The sequence below is a fragment of the Lemur catta genome, chromosome 4 (genome assembly GCF_020740605.2).
Source record: "Lemur catta isolate mLemCat1 chromosome 4, mLemCat1.pri, whole genome shotgun sequence".
NCBI lineage: Eukaryota > Metazoa > Chordata > Mammalia > Primates > Lemuridae > Lemur > Lemur catta.
The window spans coordinates 41,372,067-41,394,625 of record NC_059131.1 but is presented as its reverse complement, the minus strand read 5'-3'; the positions used below and the strand labels follow the sequence as shown (position 1 = coordinate 41,394,625).

Here is a 22,559-nt window from a genome sequence, read left to right as displayed (position 1 = left end):
TGTGCTTCTAAGAACTTCCTTCGGTATACAAAGTTAAAAATATTTAGTTACAAAAATGGTAACCGGCTTCTGGCAAAGTCAAACTAATGGGTATTTTTGCCTATCTCCACCCGCCACCCGTTGATGCCTCTGTCAGTGCTTTTCTGCTCTTCGTGCCGCAAGGACAGGCGCTGCATTCTTCAAGCTGTGGAGTACTCCCCCTGTACCACATGAGACTCTGGGTTGCTTCCTCTCAACCTTAGAAGCCCACACCCTTCCTCATAGAAAAATCTCATCTCTCTCTCCCACACCCCTGTTGCCCCAATGTGCCCCACTGGGTCAAGAGTCTGTTTGCACATTCCCTCTAGCCAAGATTCTGTTGAGCTTTACTTCTTGGGTTGGCTTTTCAAAAAGACATGCATTTTTATACAAATATGAAAAACAATATGCTTTTTAAAATCACACCCCTCCCCCCAATTCTGATATGTTGGTTCTTGAGGGGGGCAGAGTGGCCACATGGAACATGGAGACCCCTGTTTGATAGTCACTGAAGTAGGTATCTATTTTTTGCTTAATTTTTTTCTTGGTTTTTAGAATGTCTAATTCTGACAAAAATAAACCTATCAAGGTTTGTTATAATCTAAAATATATGTAAATTGAAAATTCCCTGTTTAAGGTCAGTATGAATTTTAAAATATTAAGTTTAGTGTTGAGATGTGTTATCTGGTCTCTGTAACACATTTTTATATTGCTTTATGTCTCTTGCTTTCTACTCATTCATGAACACCTATTTTTCATTCATTATCTACACTTTTTATCCAGTAATAGAATTCAGTTATGTATTAATCATTAAGTAATCTTGACTAGTGTGATTCATTTTGTGCAGTTAGAAGACTGTTCTAACAAAGTGTGATTTTCTTACAAAGGGAGCTGGGAACTACCAAAGGATATCAGGATAATAAAAAGTGACATATTGGTGTCACGTCTGAGATTGTATTTTTTAAAAAAAATCACTTAGCCTTTCTGTGTGTAGAGGGATACAGATTTTGTTTTCAAACTTGAGTGTGAAAAAAGTCTATTTTATTTTCTCTAAATCAAATGGAGCCTGCTTCAAGCCTCATCCTGTCTGAGGGGTGGGTATCTTAGTCATCCCTGGTGCTCTGTACCCTCTCTCAGAAGGACCATGCCAAGATCTTACTCAGGGAGAACCTTAAGGAAAGACTTCCGTGGTCTCCAGTTACTATGGGCCACGGTCCAAGCCACCATGGTCCCTTGTAGCCACCCTGGTGCTTGTCGGATGCTTTGTAGCACATTTGGGGACAGGAATCTTGGTAGAGCTGGGAGACTTGGGCCTGGACTTCAGCTTCTCTGGGTACCACAGCTGCTTCCTTCTCAGGGTTAGCCATCCCTGGAGGTGCCCCTAGGGGAGGAAGGTGCAGGTCTCCATGACGTGGGAAATCACACCCTTTGTTCCCTTTCCAAAGTCTTGAATAATCTCCTTGTCCCCTTGGCTGTCACCACTCTGCTTCCCCCCCTCGCCCCCCCCTCCCCGCTAAAGACCCAGTGTTTATCTTTCTCCTCAACCCACAGCATAACACCCTCTTTAAGAAGAAATTTTGCAAGAAAGGTTGTCCACAGGGGGATATGGCACCAAAAGCCTCCCTGAGGTAAAGGAACACAAAGACCTGTCTACCTTCCTCAAAGCAGTAATGGAGAGCAAAACCCAGGTGAATACGTCAATAGATTCTCCTCTGTAATATTTGACACATATAATACTTAGTATGATGATGGTATTAAAATAATAGGAAAGTTTTTTATTCCTTTAAGTATATTTGGAAAAGTCATTCCCTAATGTTGTCTTGTTTTATATGCTTTTGGTATTGATATTATCATAATCCATGGAGTTAACCTTTCAAATGAACAAACTCACCCCACCCTTCTTCTCCTTCTCTCAAGTCTTACCTTGCAGCAGGTAGACGAGAGAAAGGGGCCTGAATGCTTTCTCCATGCCATGGTGATTTGTTCCACAGATAGAATGGTAGTTTCCAACCTGTGCACCCAGGGGATTTGAAATTGTCCACAGATAGAGAGGGAAAAGGAGACCAAGTATGCAGGGCTCTAGGGACTTCCATCCTCATGTCAGTTATACCAGTTGTGCTTTTATTGTTTTTTCTTTTAGTTTATATAAAATATTCAATTTCACATAAAAATTTGTTTTAATGAAGGGTTCCATTGCTATAATTTGGAAATCTTAGAAGAATTTATGCAAGTATATTCCTACAACATTTGAAATTCTCAGTGCTTTGTATTAAAGGACTTTTTCAATGTTATAACTTTATGATAATAGAAACAAACCTTCCCCTTTAAGTACTGTTGGTTAATTATCATTTCATACGAAGATCTCCAAATGAATAGGCCAAGTTTAGGGGATAGTATTGTATGACTTATTTAGACTCTCAGTTCTGGTTAATAGGACATCTATTGTGTGTTGTTGATAAAAATCTTGCTGTTTGCTATACTGAAATTGCTGACTTATTAGCCACTGTCACTCAGCCTGAATGTTCACTATACAAAATAGTGTTTATAGAAGGCATTAAGTAGCTCCAACCTAAGTACTGCATCATGTTCATATTTAACCAGAATTATAAAATTGAACCCTTCATCGATATTATATTATGGTTATACTGTTCATCACATATTTACTTCTAACCACTGGTTCTTTTTAAAGACAAATTATTCAACTTTAATAACAAATTATTATTCAGAAGATTTTACAGTTCATACAGACAACAGTATATAAAAATAATTTTTAAATGTTAACTTTATTATTTTATGTCTCACCAAATAACATACATGTTATATTGTTCATTGAAATTAGATTCCATGAGACAAGTTTAAGTTGAATAGTCACATTAAATATTTTGTAATAACATTTATCTTACAATACTATGTTTTTGCTTGTTAAAAACATAGTTGAATAAAATTGTGTCAGACATTTTTAGTAACATTTGATTTTGTAGCTTTCAGAACAGAAAGTTCCCTTTTTTCGCCCTACTCTGCTACTATTATTCTAGTATATAGACTTAAGAACATATGGTGTCTATTGTACAGTATAAGCATTATAATTTTTATTTCTCTTCTATTAGTATCGAATACTAAAATTAGAGTATTCAAGTTTAGAGATGGTTTTTTCATTAGAAAAGTTTGTGCGGTCAATGCGAGAACTAGGACTCCCAATCTTGCTCAGCCAGGACTTCCTACAAAAGAATAAATAAATAAATAAATTAGTATATAAAGTATATGTGGATCAGCTGAAATGATTGCATAATAGGTATTAATGGGAATTTACTTTTACTATGTAACTTTTGCATAGTGATATATAAATTTGTTTACATTATATATATCATTCTAAGAGTACCACAGAGTATAATATATAATATACACAAAGAAATGCTAATAACAAATTAAGTCAATTCCTGATGAGTTCATATTAGAATTATTCCCCCCTCTTAAAACACTCCAAGGCCATTATTACCTAGCTCTTACACTTGAAAGGATCAAAATATTTTAACAAAGAGGTTAGTAATAACAACAATTCACCATTGCTTTCTCACTACCCCATACATGGTAGATGTTTTACGTGTACACACACACACACACACACACACACACACACACACGGAAGGGAGGGAGAGAGGTTAGGAGAAAGAGAATAACTGAAAGAATAAATAAAGAATAAACATGATTTTCCAAAAACATTAAAGTAAAAGTAGATGAATAGTTTATCTATTTAAGTATGGTTTCTTACCATACATATTAGTAAAGTGACTGCATTGAAGGCTGTTAAATGTTTTGAAAACATTTTTCTGCTTATTTAGTGCAATGGTTTATCTTAATTTATTAGCAACACCCAGGTATCTAATTTATGCATTTGGGCGCTTATCTGAGATACTTCCTATGTAATTCAGGCCTATTGTATATGGCTGACACTTCAGATAATACCGTTGAAGATTTTCCAGAATCTTTCTACCTATTAATAATTAGTTGCAGGCCAGGCGCGGTGGCTCACGCCTGTAATCCTAGCACTCTGGGAGGCCGAGGCAGGTGGATCGCTCGAGGTCAGGAGTTCAAGACCAGCCTGAACAAGAGCAAGACCCCCATCTCTACTAAAAATAGAAAGAAATTATCTGGCCAACTAAAATATATATATAGAAAAAATTAGCCGGGCATGGTGGCGCATGCCTGTAGGCCCAGCTACTTGGGAGGCTGAGGCAGTAGGATCGCTTAAGCCCAGGAGTTTGAGGTTGCTGTGAGCTAGGCTGACACCACTGCGCTCTAGCCAGGGCAACAAAGTGACACTCTGTCTCAAAAAATAATAATAATAATAATAATAATAATAATAATTAGTTGCACTGATAGATTTAGTGGGACTACAGGTTAATAATACAAGGCTGTTTCTGTACAAATCATGGCTGTTATCCCAGGTGCTATTGTAGAAACATTCTATGAGTTTTCTCATATCCCAAAGTTATTTCAGGTTGTGAAGCTAGAGCTGCACACAGCTGCGCAATATGATGTGTAACAATCGTATATAGCCTTGGATTAAAATATTTTCTAGGCCAAAGTTTTCTGATTAGCTGAAAATTACTCTTAATCAGGCTAGAGAAGAATTCCAATGATTCAAATTGCCATTGTGCTTTTTAACTCTTTCTTCGTTTTTTGGGACAGTTTTTTACTGGGTGAGGTTAATGTTGACTCTTCTTCTTTTACTTTAATTGGTTTAGTTGAAATCTTAAAAATGGAAATTTTGTGTGTTGAAGACTAAAACTCAGTTTCTATGAAAAGGAGCCGATGGCTTCAATTTTACTAGTCAAATCTCCTTGAAGCCTTCTAGGAAATAAAAGCCACAGATAATAATGAAAGCTAACATTTATTAAGCACTAATTATTTGTTCACCACCACGCTAAATTCTGTACATTTATTTGTCCTTTACTCCACAAACAAACCTTGTAAGTCATAGTCTACCATTACTCCCAGGTTATCCATGAGGAAAGAGAGAAACATGAAAGTTAAGTAACTTGTCCAGGGTAGTTAGTGGTGGTGGTGAGAGGGAGTCAGATTCTAAGTATATTTTGAAGATATAGTAAGTAGATTTGCTGCCAGATTGGATGTGGGTGTGAGAAAAGGAGAGGAGTGAAAGATGACACCAGAGTTTTTGGTTTGAGTAACTAATTAGATGAGGTTGTCATTTACTGAAATGGAAAGACTGTGAGAGGAGCAGATTTTGGGGGAAGGGGAATGTTACATTTGAGATGTCTGTTAGACACCCAAGTGAGATGTCGAGTAGGCAGTTGGATCTACAAGTCTAGCTAGAGGAAATAAAATTTGGAAATTGTCGGCATAGACAGTATTGAAAGCCATAAGATTGGCTGGGATCATTAAAAATATGAATATAGATAGAAAAAATAAGAGGCCAAATGTTTAAGGGATCAGGAAGCAAAGAAAGAACCAGCAAAAGAAGAGAAAGCATCCGGTGAAGTGTGAGAAAAACTAGTGTCCAGGGGGCCAAAGCCCTCAGGAAGCAGAGAGGGATCCGCTGGGCCAATGCTGCTGGCAGGTCACGTGAGGTGAGAGCTGAGACTTGACCATTGTGCTTAGCAGTGTGCAGGTCACTGGTGACCCTGATGAGCAGTTTTAGGAGCATGGAAGCCATATTTGAGTGGGCTCAAGAGAACAAGAAGAGGGGAATTGAAACCAGCGATTCCAAGACTAGAACTAGTGGGCATAGGCACTGCAGTGACTCACCCACCTGAGCTGATAACTCAATGTACTGAAAGACTGACTACCTCCCTATGCCTGGTCCTCAACACCATCAGGAACTTCTTTGCCAGCCAAATGCATGGCCAAGGAGGAGATGGTCATGGTGTTGGCAGACCGAGCTCTGTTTAGCCTGTGGGGAGGCTGGCCATTTTGTGTCATGGCTCCACCTGTTCCACCCCTGTTGCTAGGAACCACCTTGGCTGACCTGCCTTCTCACCTAGGAGTGTTCTGATCACCTGTCACTTGGCAAGCCCTGAGACCTCACTTTCACATGCTGTTCTTGCAGTTAGCCTTTGATAGGTGTGGCTCAGGTTTGGAGATGGCGGAACTAAGTGTTCTCCTGGTGAAAAAATAACTGATAAAAAAATTTCACAAAAAGTTACATCTAATGAATGAGGATGTGTGTGGAATAAATATGTGTATTATATAACAATAGAAGGGATATTAAGTATGAAATGTCTGATTTCCTTAAGCACTAAGTTGACAGTTGATATCTCTGACATTTCACTTTGATGCTTGTTTTATTTTTATTGTGAAGATACATCCTCAGTCTTTCAAACACACATTTTGGCTTGTAATTATATTTCAAACTTTTTTTAGAGAAATTTCTGTGAAATCATGGATAAGTCAAAAGTTCATGTTATTTTTGCATGTGAGTTCTGTCATGGAACAAATACAGTGCTGATAGCTCGAAATATCAATGAAGTGTTGGGGAAGCATGTGGCTAATGAATGCACAGTATGTCCATGGTCTGAGAAGTTCCGTTCTAGTGATTTTAATGCTGAGCCACATGGGCAACCTGAGACCAAGGTGGATAATGAGCTGAAAGCTGTAGTGGAAGTGAATCCACCTCAACCTACGCATGAATTAGCAACAAAGTTTGACGTCACTATTCCAACAATATTAGACCACTTGAAACAAATCAGCAAGTAAGGAAGCTGGATTAAGTGTCCCTTTCTCTCCAAATCCACACCAACCTAATCCTGAAATTAAAAAAAAAAAAAAGCTGGATAGATGCGTTCTGCATGAATTAAACGAGCATCAGCAGAGAAATCACTTCGAAGCTTGCCTTTCTTTTTGACATAAAGGCGAACAATGTCTACACTGTATTATTACATGGAAGGGAAAACGGATTGTTTTTGACAATGACAAGCATTCAGCACAGTTGGATAAAGATGAAGTTGAAACAAAGTCCAAAACCGAATATTCATCAAAAAAAGCTAATGGTGTCTGTTTGGTGGTCTGGTGCTCATATTATGTACTACAGCTTCGTGAAACTTGGTCAGTTGATTACAGTGGATGTCTACAGCAATCACTGGATGAAATGATGAGGATGCTTGTGATTAAGCAGCCGAGATTGGTCAATACAGACAGACCAATCCTCTTGCAAGACTACGCTCAATCACATGTCACTCAAACTACAGAAACTGGGCTTGGAAACTGTCATCTACTGTATTCACCAGACGTTGCACCAACTGACTACCACTTCTTGCAAGGAAGAATATTCAATTCTCAAGCTGTGGAAAATACCTTTTGTGATTTCATTGCCACTTGCTCTCTCCAGGCTTCTTTCCTGCTGGCATAAACAGCTACCATTAAGATGGCAAAATTATGTGGATAGTTTAGGCACATAATTCGAGATATAATAAACTACACTTTTGAAATCAGACATTTCATATTTAATGACCATATATATATTTTTTTCACCATCCTTAGTGTGAAAGAGAGCCACATAATCAAACAGTACCAGTTAATTCAATCCAATAAATATTTAAGTAGCACTTTATGCAAGTCATATTCTAGTTACTGGAGGGCATACATAGAGATTTAAAATGGAATTCTTCCCTTAGTATCTTACAATCTAATAGAAGAGTTTGTGAAGTAATAAAAATGACTATACTATAAGGCAGAACATAATAGGCAGGGTGATTTATATAATGGGAGAGAGGAATTGGGGGGTTAACTCTGGTCAAGGTACTCAGACATCTTTGTGATGGCAGCGGCACTTGACCTAAGTTTTAAGGAAAATATTAGTGGTTTTTTTCAAGTATTAGAATAGGGAATGCCAATTTAAGCATGACAGAAAACCAAGAAACATAGGAAAAATATTGATAATGTTAACTAATTAAAACATCAGCTAGATGCAGTGGTTCATGCCTGTAATCCTAGCATTTTGGGAGGCCAAGTATGAGCAGCGTGAGCAAAATAGTGAGACCTCATCCCTACAAAAGAAAAAAAAAAAATAGAAAAATTCACCAGGCATGGTGGTAGGTGCCTTTAGTCCCAGCTACTTGGGAGGCTGAGGCAGGAGGACTGCTTGAACCCACGAGTGTGAGGTTGCTATGAGCTATGATCATGCCACTACCCTCATACCCAGCAACAAAGTGAGACCCTGTCTCAAACAAAAAAACAAAAAAACATACAAACAAAAACACCCAAAACATTTGAATGGCCAAAACAAAGTCTTAAAGCTAAACAAACAGAACTGAAAAATTTACATAGAAGATAATCATACAATAGAAAAATGGGCAAAAACAGAAGCAGATGAAAGGGAAATAGAAATGGCCAATAAAAACATATAAAAACATTCTCACTCTTACCTATAGTTTTAAAAAAATACAAATAAAGCAAGAATAAGATACCATTTGTCACTTCTGAAATGGCAAAGATTTAAAAGTTTGATCATATCTAGTAGCAGCAGTTAGGGTGTCGGAAAAGAGGCACTTTCCTACATTGCTGATGAGAATGTAAATTTGTACAGCATCTTGAAAGAGCAACTTGGTACTACCTAACAAATTATTAAATGTCAATGTCTTACTGTCACAGGGAGGGTACCCTGGGACATAGGCTCTGAGATGGTTAGCATGCAGAAGTTAATCAGGGAGTGCTTTTAGGTTTAACAACTTGTGGGAGGCAAGGAAGGGAGCCAAGATGGGACTGAGGGAGGAGTTGGGCAGCCATGCACTCTTGACGGAGACCTCAGCCAGCACGTGAGGTGCTCTGAAGCTGAGAAGACCCTTCAGCGTTAACCTGAGCTAAGGTGAGAGGGCTGGGTCTTTATCTCGCCCAGGGCAACCAGTCATTTAGGGGAGAGGTACCGAGGGAAGGGGATATGGCCTTTAATGAAATGACTTTCTTCTGCAATTCCTGCAGAGGGCTGAGTGCTGAGGGCTCCCTTCGAGCAGCCCTCCCAGCATTTGGGAGAACGAGTCCTCCCATCCTCAAAGGGAATCTGAGTGGCAAATCACAGCGTCCACTACACATACTCTCACAAGTGGGCAACGGAACGAATTGAGGATGCAGGCAAAGGAGTGGTAATTGGTGGAACAAGGCCCAGGGCAGTTGACAGGAAGAGGATCAAGAGATAGGTACACTCATTGGATGTAGAAAAAAAAGAAGACACATCTCTATATGGAAGAGAAGGCAATGGGTTAAAAAACTGGACCGCAATTTGGAAAGGAAGAAGCATTCAAAGAAGCTGAAATAGCTTCCATTTTCTTAGTATGAAGGAAGTAAGGTAATTTCCTGAGAATAAGGGGTGAGGGGTGGAGGTATAGTTGAGGGATTAAATAAAGTGAAAAGGTGGAATAATTGCTTATAGAAGTTAACAAATGTTAACTGAAATGAAAGAATTTCTAAAGAGCAATGAGGACCCTTGAAGTTAGACCAGATGGCCAAGGAGCTGCAAATATACCTGCCTGCAATGCAATGTGTTCCTTAGACACTTGTCCTGCAAGCAAGGTCCAAACCAGGGGGGCCAGGGATCAACGCCTGGGCTAGAGGTTTCCCAGTAGGGACAATCCATATTGGAGGAGAAGATTTAACGATTCAATCAGATGTTTCCTGGAGTGAGTGAGGGAGGGTGAGACTCCCCATCCCCCAGTCTGCAATGGACTTTTCTTTTGCCCTGTTGCTGAGCTTGGCCTTAGGTTTTCTAAGGTGAGCAGAATAAACCACTTCATCAGGAGCCTCTGATGTTGGTATCTTGATATCTTTTCTTTTGGATTGGTCATATTCTCCAGGGAAGGCATATCCAATTTCCTGCCTAGAGGGTCTGAGTCTGGCTATACATGTTCTGAGAATCTGGGAAGAAGGTTAAGGCCTCAGCATTCAGTGATCAATTTCACTGAATCCCTGTTTTCAGCACTGTATCTTTTTCTCAACTATAAGACCATCTCCAGAGGGTCTGAACTCTGGCTTCTACCTGGGATGAGCAGGGTAGCTGCTCTCCAGGCTGGCATGGGGGAATGAATAACTGCATTTGGAATCAGTCCTCTTATGTTTAGCCTCACGTTTATGCCCACTTCTGGTGGCCTGAGCCTTGGCGGGGGGGGGGGGGGGGGGGGCGGTCTCCACTGTGTTAATTGGGCCAGTTCTTGGCCCTCCCCACTGCAGGCTTCCAAGTCAGGTCTGCGTTACCACCTGCTCATCTGCTTTCTGGTTTCCACAGTTTCATTGCTGCAGCTTTCTCTCCCATTCTTTGTCCTCGTGGGTGTTTAAACCTCTTAAAAAATCCTTTTTGCTGATATTTAAGTGGGGTTTAGGAGAGAGAAGAGGTAAATGTATGTGTTCAAAATGTAAGATCTTTAACTTGATCTTACAAAAAATTGAAAACAATGTTTTTTACGGACTGACAAAGGACAATGATGTTGCATGTATTGCTTTTAAGTTTCCTTCAGGCCATCTTTGCATTAAAAAATAAAATACAGTGCTGATAAAGCTATACTTTATCCTTTATATTTAAATCTTTAATACATCTGAAATTATGTGATTGCATTGTATGAAAAAGATGTCTTAATTTTGAGTGGTTAGACATTTTCCTCAGTACATTTCACTGAATAACTTCTTTTCTACAGATTTCAAATGCAACTATTATCATATACTAAATCAGGTTATGCCTCAGTCTGTTTCTAGACATTCTATTTGGTTCCATTGATATCTTTGGTTAATCCCTAAACCAGTACTAAACCATTTTAATTATTATAGCTTTAGACTATATTTTAACGTCCAATTGTCCCTATACTCCCATCTCCTTAGTCTTCTATTTAAGTGTCCTGGTTTGTCTCATATATTCTATTAGCGTTTAACATATTTTATTCAAACCCTTCACAACCCCTTTTAAATCTAAAAGTAATTTAGAGAGAACTGACATTCTAACATTTAATTTTGTCATTAATAGCAAAAGTTTTCTTCACTTTTGTTCAAGTTTTTAAGTTCCTCACTAAAATTTTATAGTTTGCTTAATTCAGGTGCTATATAGTTCGTGAGAAACTTATGGTTATATTCTATTTTTCTTGCTATTTTGAACAAAATGCTTTTTAATCATTGTTTTTAAACTGGTATATAGAAAACCAGTGATCTCTTACATTGTATCAGATGACTTACTGAATTTCCTTAGAAGAATAATAGTTTTTTCTTTTCTTTGGGGTTCTTAGGTAAACTATCCCATGCATTTTTCCTGAATTCATTCTGTTGGCTGATTTTTATCACATTAACTGGATAATTTAAAATTGCTCTTTATTTTAAGCTATCCAGCCACAGTTGGGCTATTTACCTGCCTTTCAGAAAACTGCTACAGTAACTGTGCAGAGAAAGAAAAAACCATGAGCAGTGTTCACCTAGTCAAAGGGCCAGCACAACCATAATACATTGCTCTGGTTCCAGCATATTTTACCTATTAGTTTAGTAGACTCAATAAATATTGAATGGATGAATTATATCTTCGTGAAACAGACCGAAGTCTAACATTTGTGCTGTAAATCTGAATCTGTTTTGTGTGCATATATCTTGCAAGTATTTCTGTTTAAGAAAGATGACCCACTGATAATCTTTAAAAAGCAAAAAATAAGGTTCAACTAGTAAAAACAAAAGAATAAATATGTAAATTGGAAAATTCTATTGACATCATGTTACTTGATAACTATGTTTCCTCCTTCATTCTAACATATTTTCCATGTCTTATGTAGAGGTTTTGAAAATAAAACTAATTTTTGTAATGGTCTTACATTCCTTTACCAAAATCATGTTGCTTTTAACCATTATAAAGTAAAGATATAAGAAGAGATTTCATTATGGATGCATTTTGTACAGGTTTGATAAGGATCATTCTTAGTTGTGAAAACAATTTTTTTTATGGACTGACAAAGGACAGTGCTCTTGCATGTATTGCTTTTCAAGTTTCCTTCAGGCCATCTTTGTATTAAAAAATAAAACAAAGTGCTGATAAATATTAAATGATCAAGGAACAATTTATTTGTTTAATAAATTAGGTGTGCTCTATTTTTTTTTTGTCCCTATTCAGGCAGTCACCAAACCCCTGAGGGTTTCCACAGCATTTTCTCTAATTCTTTGGTGCAGATGGCACATTTTTAGCCATTGAATACAGTAAGTGCCACACATTTATGGCCTTGGCAGCCAGCAGAGAGGCCAGCTGGGGCCTTCTAAAATGCACTTTGGTTTTTGCCCTCCCAGAGCCCCTTCTTTGACTGTCTCTTGGTGAAAAGGGCCCCACCCCCACTCTGTTGTGTGCATCAGGACAATTATCAGTTTCTGTAATTGCTATGTTTATGTAATTGTTTATGTGTTCATTATGTGCCTCTCCACGTTAGAATGCAAATTCTAGGAAGGCAGGTTCAGAGTCGTACTATTAGATTCCCAACATCTAGCATGATGCCTGGTGATAGAGAGCACTCAAGGAATACATATGCATAAATAGGTACAAGTATTATGTGTCAATCAAAAATAAAATAAAACTTAAAAAAAGGAAAGAACTGGGCTGGGCGCGGTGGCTCACGGCTGTAATCCTAGCACTCTGGGAGGCTGAGGCGGGTGGATTGCTCGAGGTCAGGAGTTCGAGACCAGCCTGAGCAAGAGCGAGACCCCATCTCTACTAAAAATAGAAAGAAATTATCTAGCCAACTAAAATATATATATATAGAAAAAAATAATTAGCCGGGCATGGTAGCGCATGCCTGTAGTCCCAGCTACTCGGGAGGCTGAGGCAGTAGGATCGCTTAAGCCCAGGAGTGTGAGGTTGCTGTGAGCTAGGCTGACGCCACGGCACTCACTCTAGCCCGGGCAACAAAGCAACACTCTGTCTCAAAAAAAAAAAAAAAAAGGAAAGAAATGAAGACCCCCATCCCAAAGAAATAAATACTTATTGAATGAATAAGTATTATTCATTATCCCCTGCATGCCTTCTTCAGATCTATAGCTTTCAGGTATGGGAGGAGGGGCATTCTAGGGTCCTATATTGTCTGCACACAGAAAGGAAACCTGAGCATGTCCTTTTAACTCTTTGATTTTTATCTTACACAAAACAAAACTGTCAGTTTTCTTTGTAATACTCTTTGCAAGTTAAAGAAATAATTGCTCTTATTACAGAAAACGCTAACATATTTTGCTCACAGTAGTCCTCTATGAGATAACACAAGTAATGACTATATCCATTCTCTTAAAGGACATTACAGGCCTATGGATCTGACCTAACAACCTGATTATAAGCATGTGAACCCAATTTACTTGTACAATCAGTTCATTTATTTTTGCTAGCCCCCAAATTTTACTGCATTTTGTGTGATTGTGAGTTTACTCATTATGTAAATAAACATGGTAACTGGCTTCATCCAGAGTTCAGGGTGATTCTTAGATACCGCAGGAGGGCCAAGTCCACCCTGCACGCTCAGTCACGTGACATGCTGCTGTATTCCATCAAGTCCAGGGCACAGTTTTATGTGCTCAGATACATTATGTAAAAATCCTTAGACATTTTTTTCTTATTGTGTCAAAGATGTACAAACACCTACTATTGTAGTTATTATATTAACTTGGGATTTTCAAGCTTTTTAAAGAGAAGAATCCTTTCTTCCAACATAATCTTGCACAAAAGCTTCATGCTTATAGAATAAGAAGTGAAGTTTTTCTCTGAAGCAAGGGAATGGTGGGGGCTGTGGGCACGTGCACGTGCAGACACCACCCCACACAGCCTTCTCTCTCCCCTAGCTGCACCTCGAGCACCTCTGGGGAATTTCAAGGGCTCTGAGGAGCTCTGAAACCCGCCCTCTTAACCTATCACTGAGCAAGGATGTGGGGGAGTAGAATGTATGGAGACTCCATCATATGTAGAAATGAAAATCAACAGAGGACTGTCTTTTCTATAATTCAAGTCAATTAGTGTTTCCTATATAGTAAGCTCCTAGGATGATATAAAAAATTCCATTTAACTAATATCCTTGTCTGAAACTGAGGTGAAATTAAAGCACTACAAAGCCAACACTATTAATAATTCATAGGAGTTCTATTTCCTGGGACTAAAGTGGGGCAGCATAACCCTTTCAGATATCTCCACAGCACCACTATAAAACATAGACCATAGCAAGAAAGCAGAGTAAGAAAAGACAGCTAATGAATTAAAAGCTAATGTGGTGCAAGTTAGAAAGTATTGAGTTGTCTGCCCATTTCAAGCTTTTAAACTAGCATTAATAATGGAAGGATAGTACATAACATTTTTGCTATTTTTCTTTTAACAAGTTTCCTTATTTGGTTACATGGGGGCAAATAATACCATAGACTTATTATCAAAACAAATGTTTTAATGGTATTTTGATATAGTGCCTAAAGTATGTCAGATATGTAGGTTATGATTAGTGAAGAGTTCAGTGATTATCCAGGGAATCCCAGGACATCCATAATTAACCTAAGACAAGCTTCTTCATCTTTAAAATGGTGATACTACTACTCACCCCACTGAGCTATTGAAAGGACTAGGGAGAATGTATGTAAGTCACTTAATGCAATGTCCAGCCATTAATAACGGTTATTACAGCATAATGGTTCTCTGCCTTTGCCCAAGATGGTGGACAGCCTGTTTAGCACTCTGTGACCCTGAGAGTCACACACTTCTAGTGCAACTCCACTAGTAAGACTTGTTGGTCTTTGCAGAGGTGGTTCTCAGCTGCAGTGGGAAATGGTCATTCGATCTCATTTTTATGAGAGTCTGAAGAGCAACTCAGGCATGAGCTATGCCCAGAATTCTGAAAACCAGCCAACTGAATCAAAGGGCCAGGAAGCAGAGAAGGCAGAACAAGTGAAGGCATAACTATAACCTCCAGCTTCCCTGCCATACCACAGCTTCTGAGTCAACAAAGTGACAGATACACCCTTGTTTCTATTTTATTTAGTGGAACAGAATACTAGCACAACGGTAATGGAAGTGGACTTTGGAATCATTATGCTTAGGTGTGAATACAGCTACCACTTCCTACCTGGTTATCTTGAGCAAGTTTCTTAAACTGTCAGTGCCTCATCTGTAAAATGGAGAGTACACAGCCTACCACACAGAGTTGTGGTGAGGATTAAATAAAATAATCTGTGTGCTTAACACAGCATCTAGAAAATAGTAGGTGCTCAATTTTAAGCTATTTTCAGTACAGTCAGGGTACAGTAGCAGGTAATGAAAACCACCTTAGCTATTTTAGGATAGACTTTAATATAGAGAATTAGGTCCTTACAAAATCATTGGAAGAACTAGAACAGATTTAGATTGGGCCTGTTGGAGCAACTCTGCAAAATTTAGCTGAAGTATAAAATGCTAAAATTGTGATTCTCATGCAAATATAAAATGACATGTGGCAAAGATTTTATTCAACATGTTAATTAATGAGGGAAACTGTAAGATGTTAAGTCCAGTTCAAAGGAGAAGTTAGAGATATATACATGTTTGTATACATACACATATGTAATAAATGCTGAAATCAGCTTCCTAATGGATGCAAAACTGGCTAAAATTCTATAAGGCAGCACTGTCTGATAGAACTGTAATGCAAGCCTCATCTGTAATTTAAAGTTTTCTAGGAGTCACATTTAAAAAAGTAAAAAGGATAGATAAAATTAATTATATTTTATTTAATAAGACAAATATTTTTCAACATGTAATCAATATGAACAATACATGAAATTATTGAGATATTTTTATATAGTTTTTCATATTGAGTATTTTGAATTTGGTGTGTATTTTACACTTAAAAGACAAGTCAAACTTGCCACATTATAAGTGCTCATATAACCACATGCCCATCAGCTCTTACATTAGACAACGTAGCTTTTGGGCAATTAAAAATGTTTGGGTTATCTTGGGTTTCTTCAGGGCGAAAATCAATTGTATCTATCAGAAAAAAAATAATTTGCTTTGCTATGCACAAGAATTATTTCCATTTCTATAGCTTGCTGCAAGTGAATTTCTACCTTACAGAGTTGTAAAATAGCCTAGATGGTAGGAAATCAATCAAAGGTGCAAACCCCTATAGAAGCAGGAAATTCCTCACGTTTCCACTAGATAACACCCAGAAATTCTCTGAAAGACAATCCTGTATCTCCATCACCCAATTCCATGCCTGGGACAATTTTTCCTGATAGGCCTGTTAGGGGAACTGTTGGGAATCAGGAGCCACTGAAATCAGTGTGTTTATGAACACACTACCAATGGCAGCCCAGGCATCAGGAAGTCACCAGAGAATCAACCCCAGAGCCAAGTTCACTAGATCCTTACACCAGCTAAATGTATACCTCAGGCACTGCTGCCTGTCTCTCCCCTACAGCCAGTTCCAAATTCAAATTTCACGTGAGTACCTCTGATTAATGATGACTAAGTCACATTGGACACCCTTGCTGCAAGGCAGTCGGAAACAGCTCCTCACTCTGCAGTGTACGAAAGACACCAGAAGGAGTTTAGAACAGAGGCTGACAAAGCCAGTACACCATGTCTACCACTGCCATTATGCAGTTAACAAGAACTTCATGAAACTCTACACTATGGGATTCAGGAGTACTAAAAAGATTGTAAGAAGAGAGCAGTCAATTTAGTAAAATAAGAACTGAAAAGTGTACATTGTCTCGATGGGCACACTTATAACTTTGACTCAAGGAGTACAAAAGCAGTCCATGTAACCAAAACATTTGTACTCCTGTAATATTCTAAAATAAAAAAACATTGCACACAGCCCTTGCCCACCTGTTCCCACTGTCCCCACATTCCCAGTCCCCCATACTTAACTCTACTTTCCTCCCTTTTTTAGAAGTAATTATCACCTTCTAACACATTATACTGATATATCTACTCATAATATTTTTCTTATAGTTATTGTCAATCTTATTCTGTAGAATGTTATCTCCATCAAGGCAGGTATCTTGAGTATTTTGTTCCATGATATATTTCAAATGTCTAGAAAAATTCCTGACACCTTTAACTGCTCAAGAAATATTTAGTGAATTATTTAAAAAAAAAAAAAAAGAGCTGAAAAGTGCTTTGGGGACCTTAGCAAGATCAGCTGCAGTGAAGTGGTGGAGGTGGAAGCCAGATTAGCATGGTTTTCGGAGTGAGGGGGAAGTGAAAAAATGGAGACAGCAAGAATAGATCAATCTTTTGTGCTGCCTCTGAAGGGGAGAGAGAGACAGAGCAGCTTTATACATCTTTAACGTTGTGTTCTTGGCAAGTCAAGCCTGCCTAGATTGTGAATTCAGTGCCTTCCGATATTTACGAGCACCTTGTCTCAGAAGAGCAATATTTGAGGAAATTGTTTTCAGGACACACAGTCCAGGCCGCTCTCTATTCCAGATATGTTGGAATCTACTCCTACGTGGAGCCAAATGAAAAGTGAGCTGGCCAGACACCCCTGTATTTTCACCCCTTACACTGACCTCTCCAGGTCCCCTCCAAAATGCTCATAAACAAATTGGGTTTGGGGGAGGGGGAGGCCATTAGCTGGTAGAGGGCTGCTAGATAGTTTAGAGTCAAATGCGACCCACCCCGAGCAGAAGTCATTATTTTAGGCATTGTTTAAGCCTTGATTCCTGGCTTTATTTTAGGTCCCCACCCTTGTTTTTAATTCATTTTCACTTTTAAGTGTACCTCTCTTGTTTTACATATCCTTACAAATCACTTTAAATCGTGCTAGGAACAAAGTGAGTTACGTACATAGAAAGCTGTAGTTTTTCTCCCCTTTGTTGATACTGTTTCTTTGATTTTTATAATGGAAATTATGGGGGTGGGCGGTGTATGTATTTTTGCTTTACAACCGACTTTGCAAGATACCTTTTCTATTAAAGTGAATTAGGTAACATTCTGTGGTCACAAAAACGAATCTCCCAGGCAGCCTCTCTGGGCCGCCATCCTGTCCATGGCCGTGGACTCCGAGACTGAGGGTGCTCAGCCCAGGCAGCGAGCTGGGTCGCTCATGGGCAGAGGCCACCCACAGGCTGTGACCTCCTTGCAGACAGGTGCGTGCACAGCTTTCAAGAGAAATTCGTGAACCGTCTCCCTGACAGTCCCTTTAAAAATGAATCTGTGCAGATCTGAATCGAAAGAATATTTCCCAGGTAGAATGGAAAGGCAGCTAATGACACAAGAACCACTGGAAGAAGAGGAGATTTGCTAGATGGAAAATCATTAAATTTTAATGGAAAGAAGACCGTTCGACTGTGCTTTAAAGACATCTTCTGTGCCAGAATACACTGCACTACAAGTTGTACACTCTGAAGATGGGGGCTCTCCAAATGCCTTTAAATATTTGACAAGAATCAAAATAGTGAAGACCTTCTTTATGGATATGTCTCATAGATGAGGAAATGGTTTTTACCGTTCGAATGTCCCAGGATTTTTAAAAAATTACTATTCTTTTTAGATTCCCATTTTCCCCTAGGAGAGTGTTTTGCCTTTAAAGCCAAGTGTGTGACTCAGTCCACAGGGAGGCTCCTGACAGCAGGTTAAGAATGATGTTAGTAGTTTCAGTTCCTACGTGGTCGCCTGTAAATGGTATGTTTATGTTGATTATAATACTCTCAATATTTTTTCAGCACTAATGTGTTAAATGCTCACAAGCTTCAGTCTTTTATGTAGACAGAGATGATCATAAAAAAATGTTTTCCTTTTTGTACTCAAAAAAACCCAGTTTATTCCTTTTTTAAATAAAAATACAAAACAAGCCGGGTGCCGGTGGCTCACGCCTGTAATCCTAGCACTCTGGGAGGCCGAGGCGGGTGGATCGCTCGAGGTCAGGAGCTCGTGACCAGCCTGAGCGAGAGCGAGACCCCGTCTCTACTAAAAATAGAAAGAAATTATCTGGCCAACTAAAAATATATATATAGAAAAAATTAGCAGGGCATGGTGGCGCATGCCTGTAGTCCCAGCTACTGGGGAGGCTGAGGCAGGAGGATCGCTTAAGCCCAGGAGTTTGAGGTTGCTGTGAGCTAGGCTGACGCCACGGCACTCACTCTAGCCAGGGCAACAAAGTGACACTCTGTCTCAAAAAAAAAATACAAAACAAAATAGAAAGTAAGGAAAAATATGTATCTTCCTAAGTTTTTGGAGGTTGTAAAACAAAGTCATTGCTAAATCCCAATAAACATGTTCCTGTCTAAATTCTGAAAACTAAAATTGAGTGTAGTGTTGTCACCCTAGTAACAAAAAATTTAAATAGTCTGGGCCTATTGGGATGACTTAATCTGCTGTACTTTTCATTAAAAAATATAATTTATTAACAGCTTGATGAGTATTAGAGAAGTAAAAGGACATCATCAGTATATCCAAGCTGCCCATCTAGTGGGAGGTGACAAAGAGGAAGGAGGAAGGATTTGAGGCTGGGAGGGAGAAGAGAGAAAAAAAGATTTAATGGAAGAGGGTGAGAGACATGTAAGGACTCCCCCCCCTTCTAAGGTAAAATTCTACAAAATTTTAATATTGTACTCTAAAATGTGCTCAACTTCCATGACAGCATTAATAAAATGATCAAAGAATATCTAGTAACCAGAATCGAAATGCAATTTAAATTATATTACATTTCCCTCTTTTGAATTGAAAGCTACTCTGATAGCAGATACCTGTCATTCTTTAGTTTTCCAAATGACTTTTAGATGAGGTGGCTTTAACTAGGCATATAAATAAACCGGAACTCACCAGAGTGACATCTTTGCATTTCAATACAGTTAAAAGTCTGGGGTCTTAGAAGTTACAACTAAAAAGCTAAAGCAGGAAGATGGGTCCTGGTGTGGAAGAAACTGGACTCCCTGACATTGGGTCTAGAAAGTGTGGTTTGGACCTGGCAGTCAGCCAGAAGAGTCATCCTTAATGTTTGGGAGCCTCTACTAATGACACACTATTTCCTGCTACTGCTAAACTCACATCAAAGAAAGAAAGAAAGAAAAACTGGCTAGCAGCTTCCTGTAGAATCCTATGAGGCATCATTGCATTGGTGGCATTGCCAAAGGTTTTCAGTGGTCTGGGAAATTGACCTTAAAAGTGTCCTCTGAAATGATCAGGCTTAGGGGAACAAAAGCATGCTAACCAAATTCATAGGAGACCAATTTATAACCTAGAATACCATGTATCACTTATATTAGGTGCTGTGTGTTTGGCAAATAAATCAGCCATTTGTATAAGAATTTTCCTATAGAGGAAGTGCACTAATGAGACAGAATTACATTAGATTGTTCTTTTTCTAGTCTAGGTGAAATCTGGCCTAGAGAATATTTAATGATAGTAGGTTTTTCCTTTGGAGGCACTCAAGAAATGGTAATATGGATCACCTTTTTAAAACCCATACTACCTACTGCTTTTCACTTAACACATCATTGTTTCAGACAGATTAATAAGGCTATGGTTTTTTTATAGTTGCATTGTTCCTGTCCTGATGATGCTCCCGGTCACCTCCATTATATGGTCAACTCCATTATATGGAAACAGATTCCAGTCTGTTACAGTCTGTTCCTGTTTCTAGGGTAGAGATAAGGGAAAACCTATCACTTATTGTATTATATTTACAAAGCATATCTTAAGGCAGTTTGCTTTGAAAGAGGTGGTTTTGTTTTGATTTTGGAAGGCAACATTTCCACTATTTTCCCTAGATTCAGGAAAGGTAAAGGGAAGAGAGCCCTTTCTAACTCGCAGCTATAGGAGTAACAGGAGACTGCAGGAATGCCCCCTTTCCACAGAGAGAATTAGTCCCAAAGGGAATGAGGAGAAGGCTCATAATGTTCTCCAAGACAATCAAGGAGCAGCAGAGTCAATATGCTTATTAGGGCAGGCACAGTGGCATGTGCCTATAATCCTAGCTACTCGGGAGGCTGACGTGAGAGAATTGCCTGGGGTGTGAGGGGTTTGAGGGCAGCCTGGGCAACATAGTGAGATCCTATCTCTAAAATTTTTTTAAAATGTTTATTAGGGAATGTTCCCATTACTATGTTGTTGTTCAAACTACCCTTAAACCTAGAGGCTTCGAACACTATTTATCCTGCCTACAAGTCTGCAATTTGAGCAGAGCTCAACAGGGAAAGCTCATCTCTGCCATGCAATATTGAGAGCAGCTCTAAGTCCAAGGACCACAATAACTGGGATTACCCATAGGTCTGGCAAGTGTTGCTGGGAAAAATGAATCAACTGGGTTCTAGACCAGCTGAGGCTCCCCAGGCATCGCTTTCCATCCCTACATGGCCTCTCCAGCATGGTGGCTTCAGAGTAGCCAGACTTTTAATGTCAGCATTGTCTCAGGGATCCAAAAGCATATGTCCAATGGAGAGAAAGAGCCAGGCAGAGCTGTATTGTCTTGGAAGACACTCAGTGTCACTTCTACCACATTTCATCAGTTAAAAGCCAGTCACTAAGGCTGGCCCAGGTTCAAGCGGAGGGGAATTAGGCTTTACCTGCTATGATCTGAATATGTCCCTCAAAATTCATATGTTGAAATTTAACTGCCAACGTAATAGCATTAAGAGGTGGGGGGGTGGGCGTGGTGGCTCATGCCTGTAATCCTAGCACTCTGGGAGGCCGAGGAGGATGGATCATTTGAGCTCAGGAGTTTGAGACCGGCCTGAGCAAGAGCGAGACCTCATCTCCACTAAAAATAGAAAGAAATTATCTGGACAACTAAAAATATATATGGAAAAAAGTAGCCGGGCATGGTGGCACATGCCTGTAGACCCAGCTACTCGGGAGGCTGAGGCTGGAGGATTGCTTGAGCCCAAGAGTTTGAGGTTGCTGTGAGCTAGGCGGATGCCATGGTACTCTAGCCCGGGCAACAGAGTGAGACTCTGTCTCAAAAAAAAAGAGGTGGGGCCTTCAAGATCTGACTAAGTCATGAGGGCACAGCCTCATTCATACCTTATGAAAGGGCTAGAAGGTGTAATCTGTTCCTTCTGTCCCTTCTGCCATATGAGGACAGAGCGTTAGGAGAGTGAGGAGAAAACAGCAGGATGAGGAGTGGACACAGTCACTATAGACAGCACTACCAGGGAGGTGTGCTGTATGGGGCAGTAGCTAGAGGAGAATGTGGGATCTAGAGGTAGATATTAGGGCATATCTGTATGCTTATGAGAATGATCTAACAGAAAAGGAAAAACTGATGATGTAGAAGAGCAACAATAGCAGTAGCAACCCAGGACCCAGAGTACAACTGAAGCAACAAGAAGAGAGGACAAAAAGGAGAGACACAGAAACACACAGACTTTAGACAAGAGAATGGGATAAGAGATAAGAATTAGACCACATAAAAATACTAGGTGAATATATTCCAGCAGTGGAATAGACAGTAGCAAATACTCAAAAGACAAAGAAGACTCAGCTCAAGGGCCACCTGGGTTTGACTGCTGGTGGCTGCCTGGGGCTCTATGTCGAGGACACAGGTGAAGACTTATCCAGGCTCAGTGGGACAAAGTGCAGTGATCAGTGACCTGCCCCCCAGTATTCTGACTTGAATCGCTTATGTGGCCTGCTT

General features: G+C 39.3%; 1 protein-coding gene across 1 annotated transcript in view; it reads right to left on the bottom strand.

The window, feature by feature from the left end:
• Nucleotides 1-2,782: 2,782 nt before the first annotated feature.
• ACYP2 (acylphosphatase 2) overlaps nucleotides 2,783-22,559 on the bottom strand; it is a 151,489-nt gene continuing 131,712 nt past the window's right edge. The window contains exon 4 of the mRNA XM_045549601.1: nucleotides 2,783-3,236. Coding sequence (XP_045405557.1) covers nucleotides 3,122-3,236 — 115 coding nt within the window. The 3' untranslated portion in view covers nucleotides 2,783-3,121. The remainder of the gene's footprint in view (nucleotides 3,237-22,559) is intronic.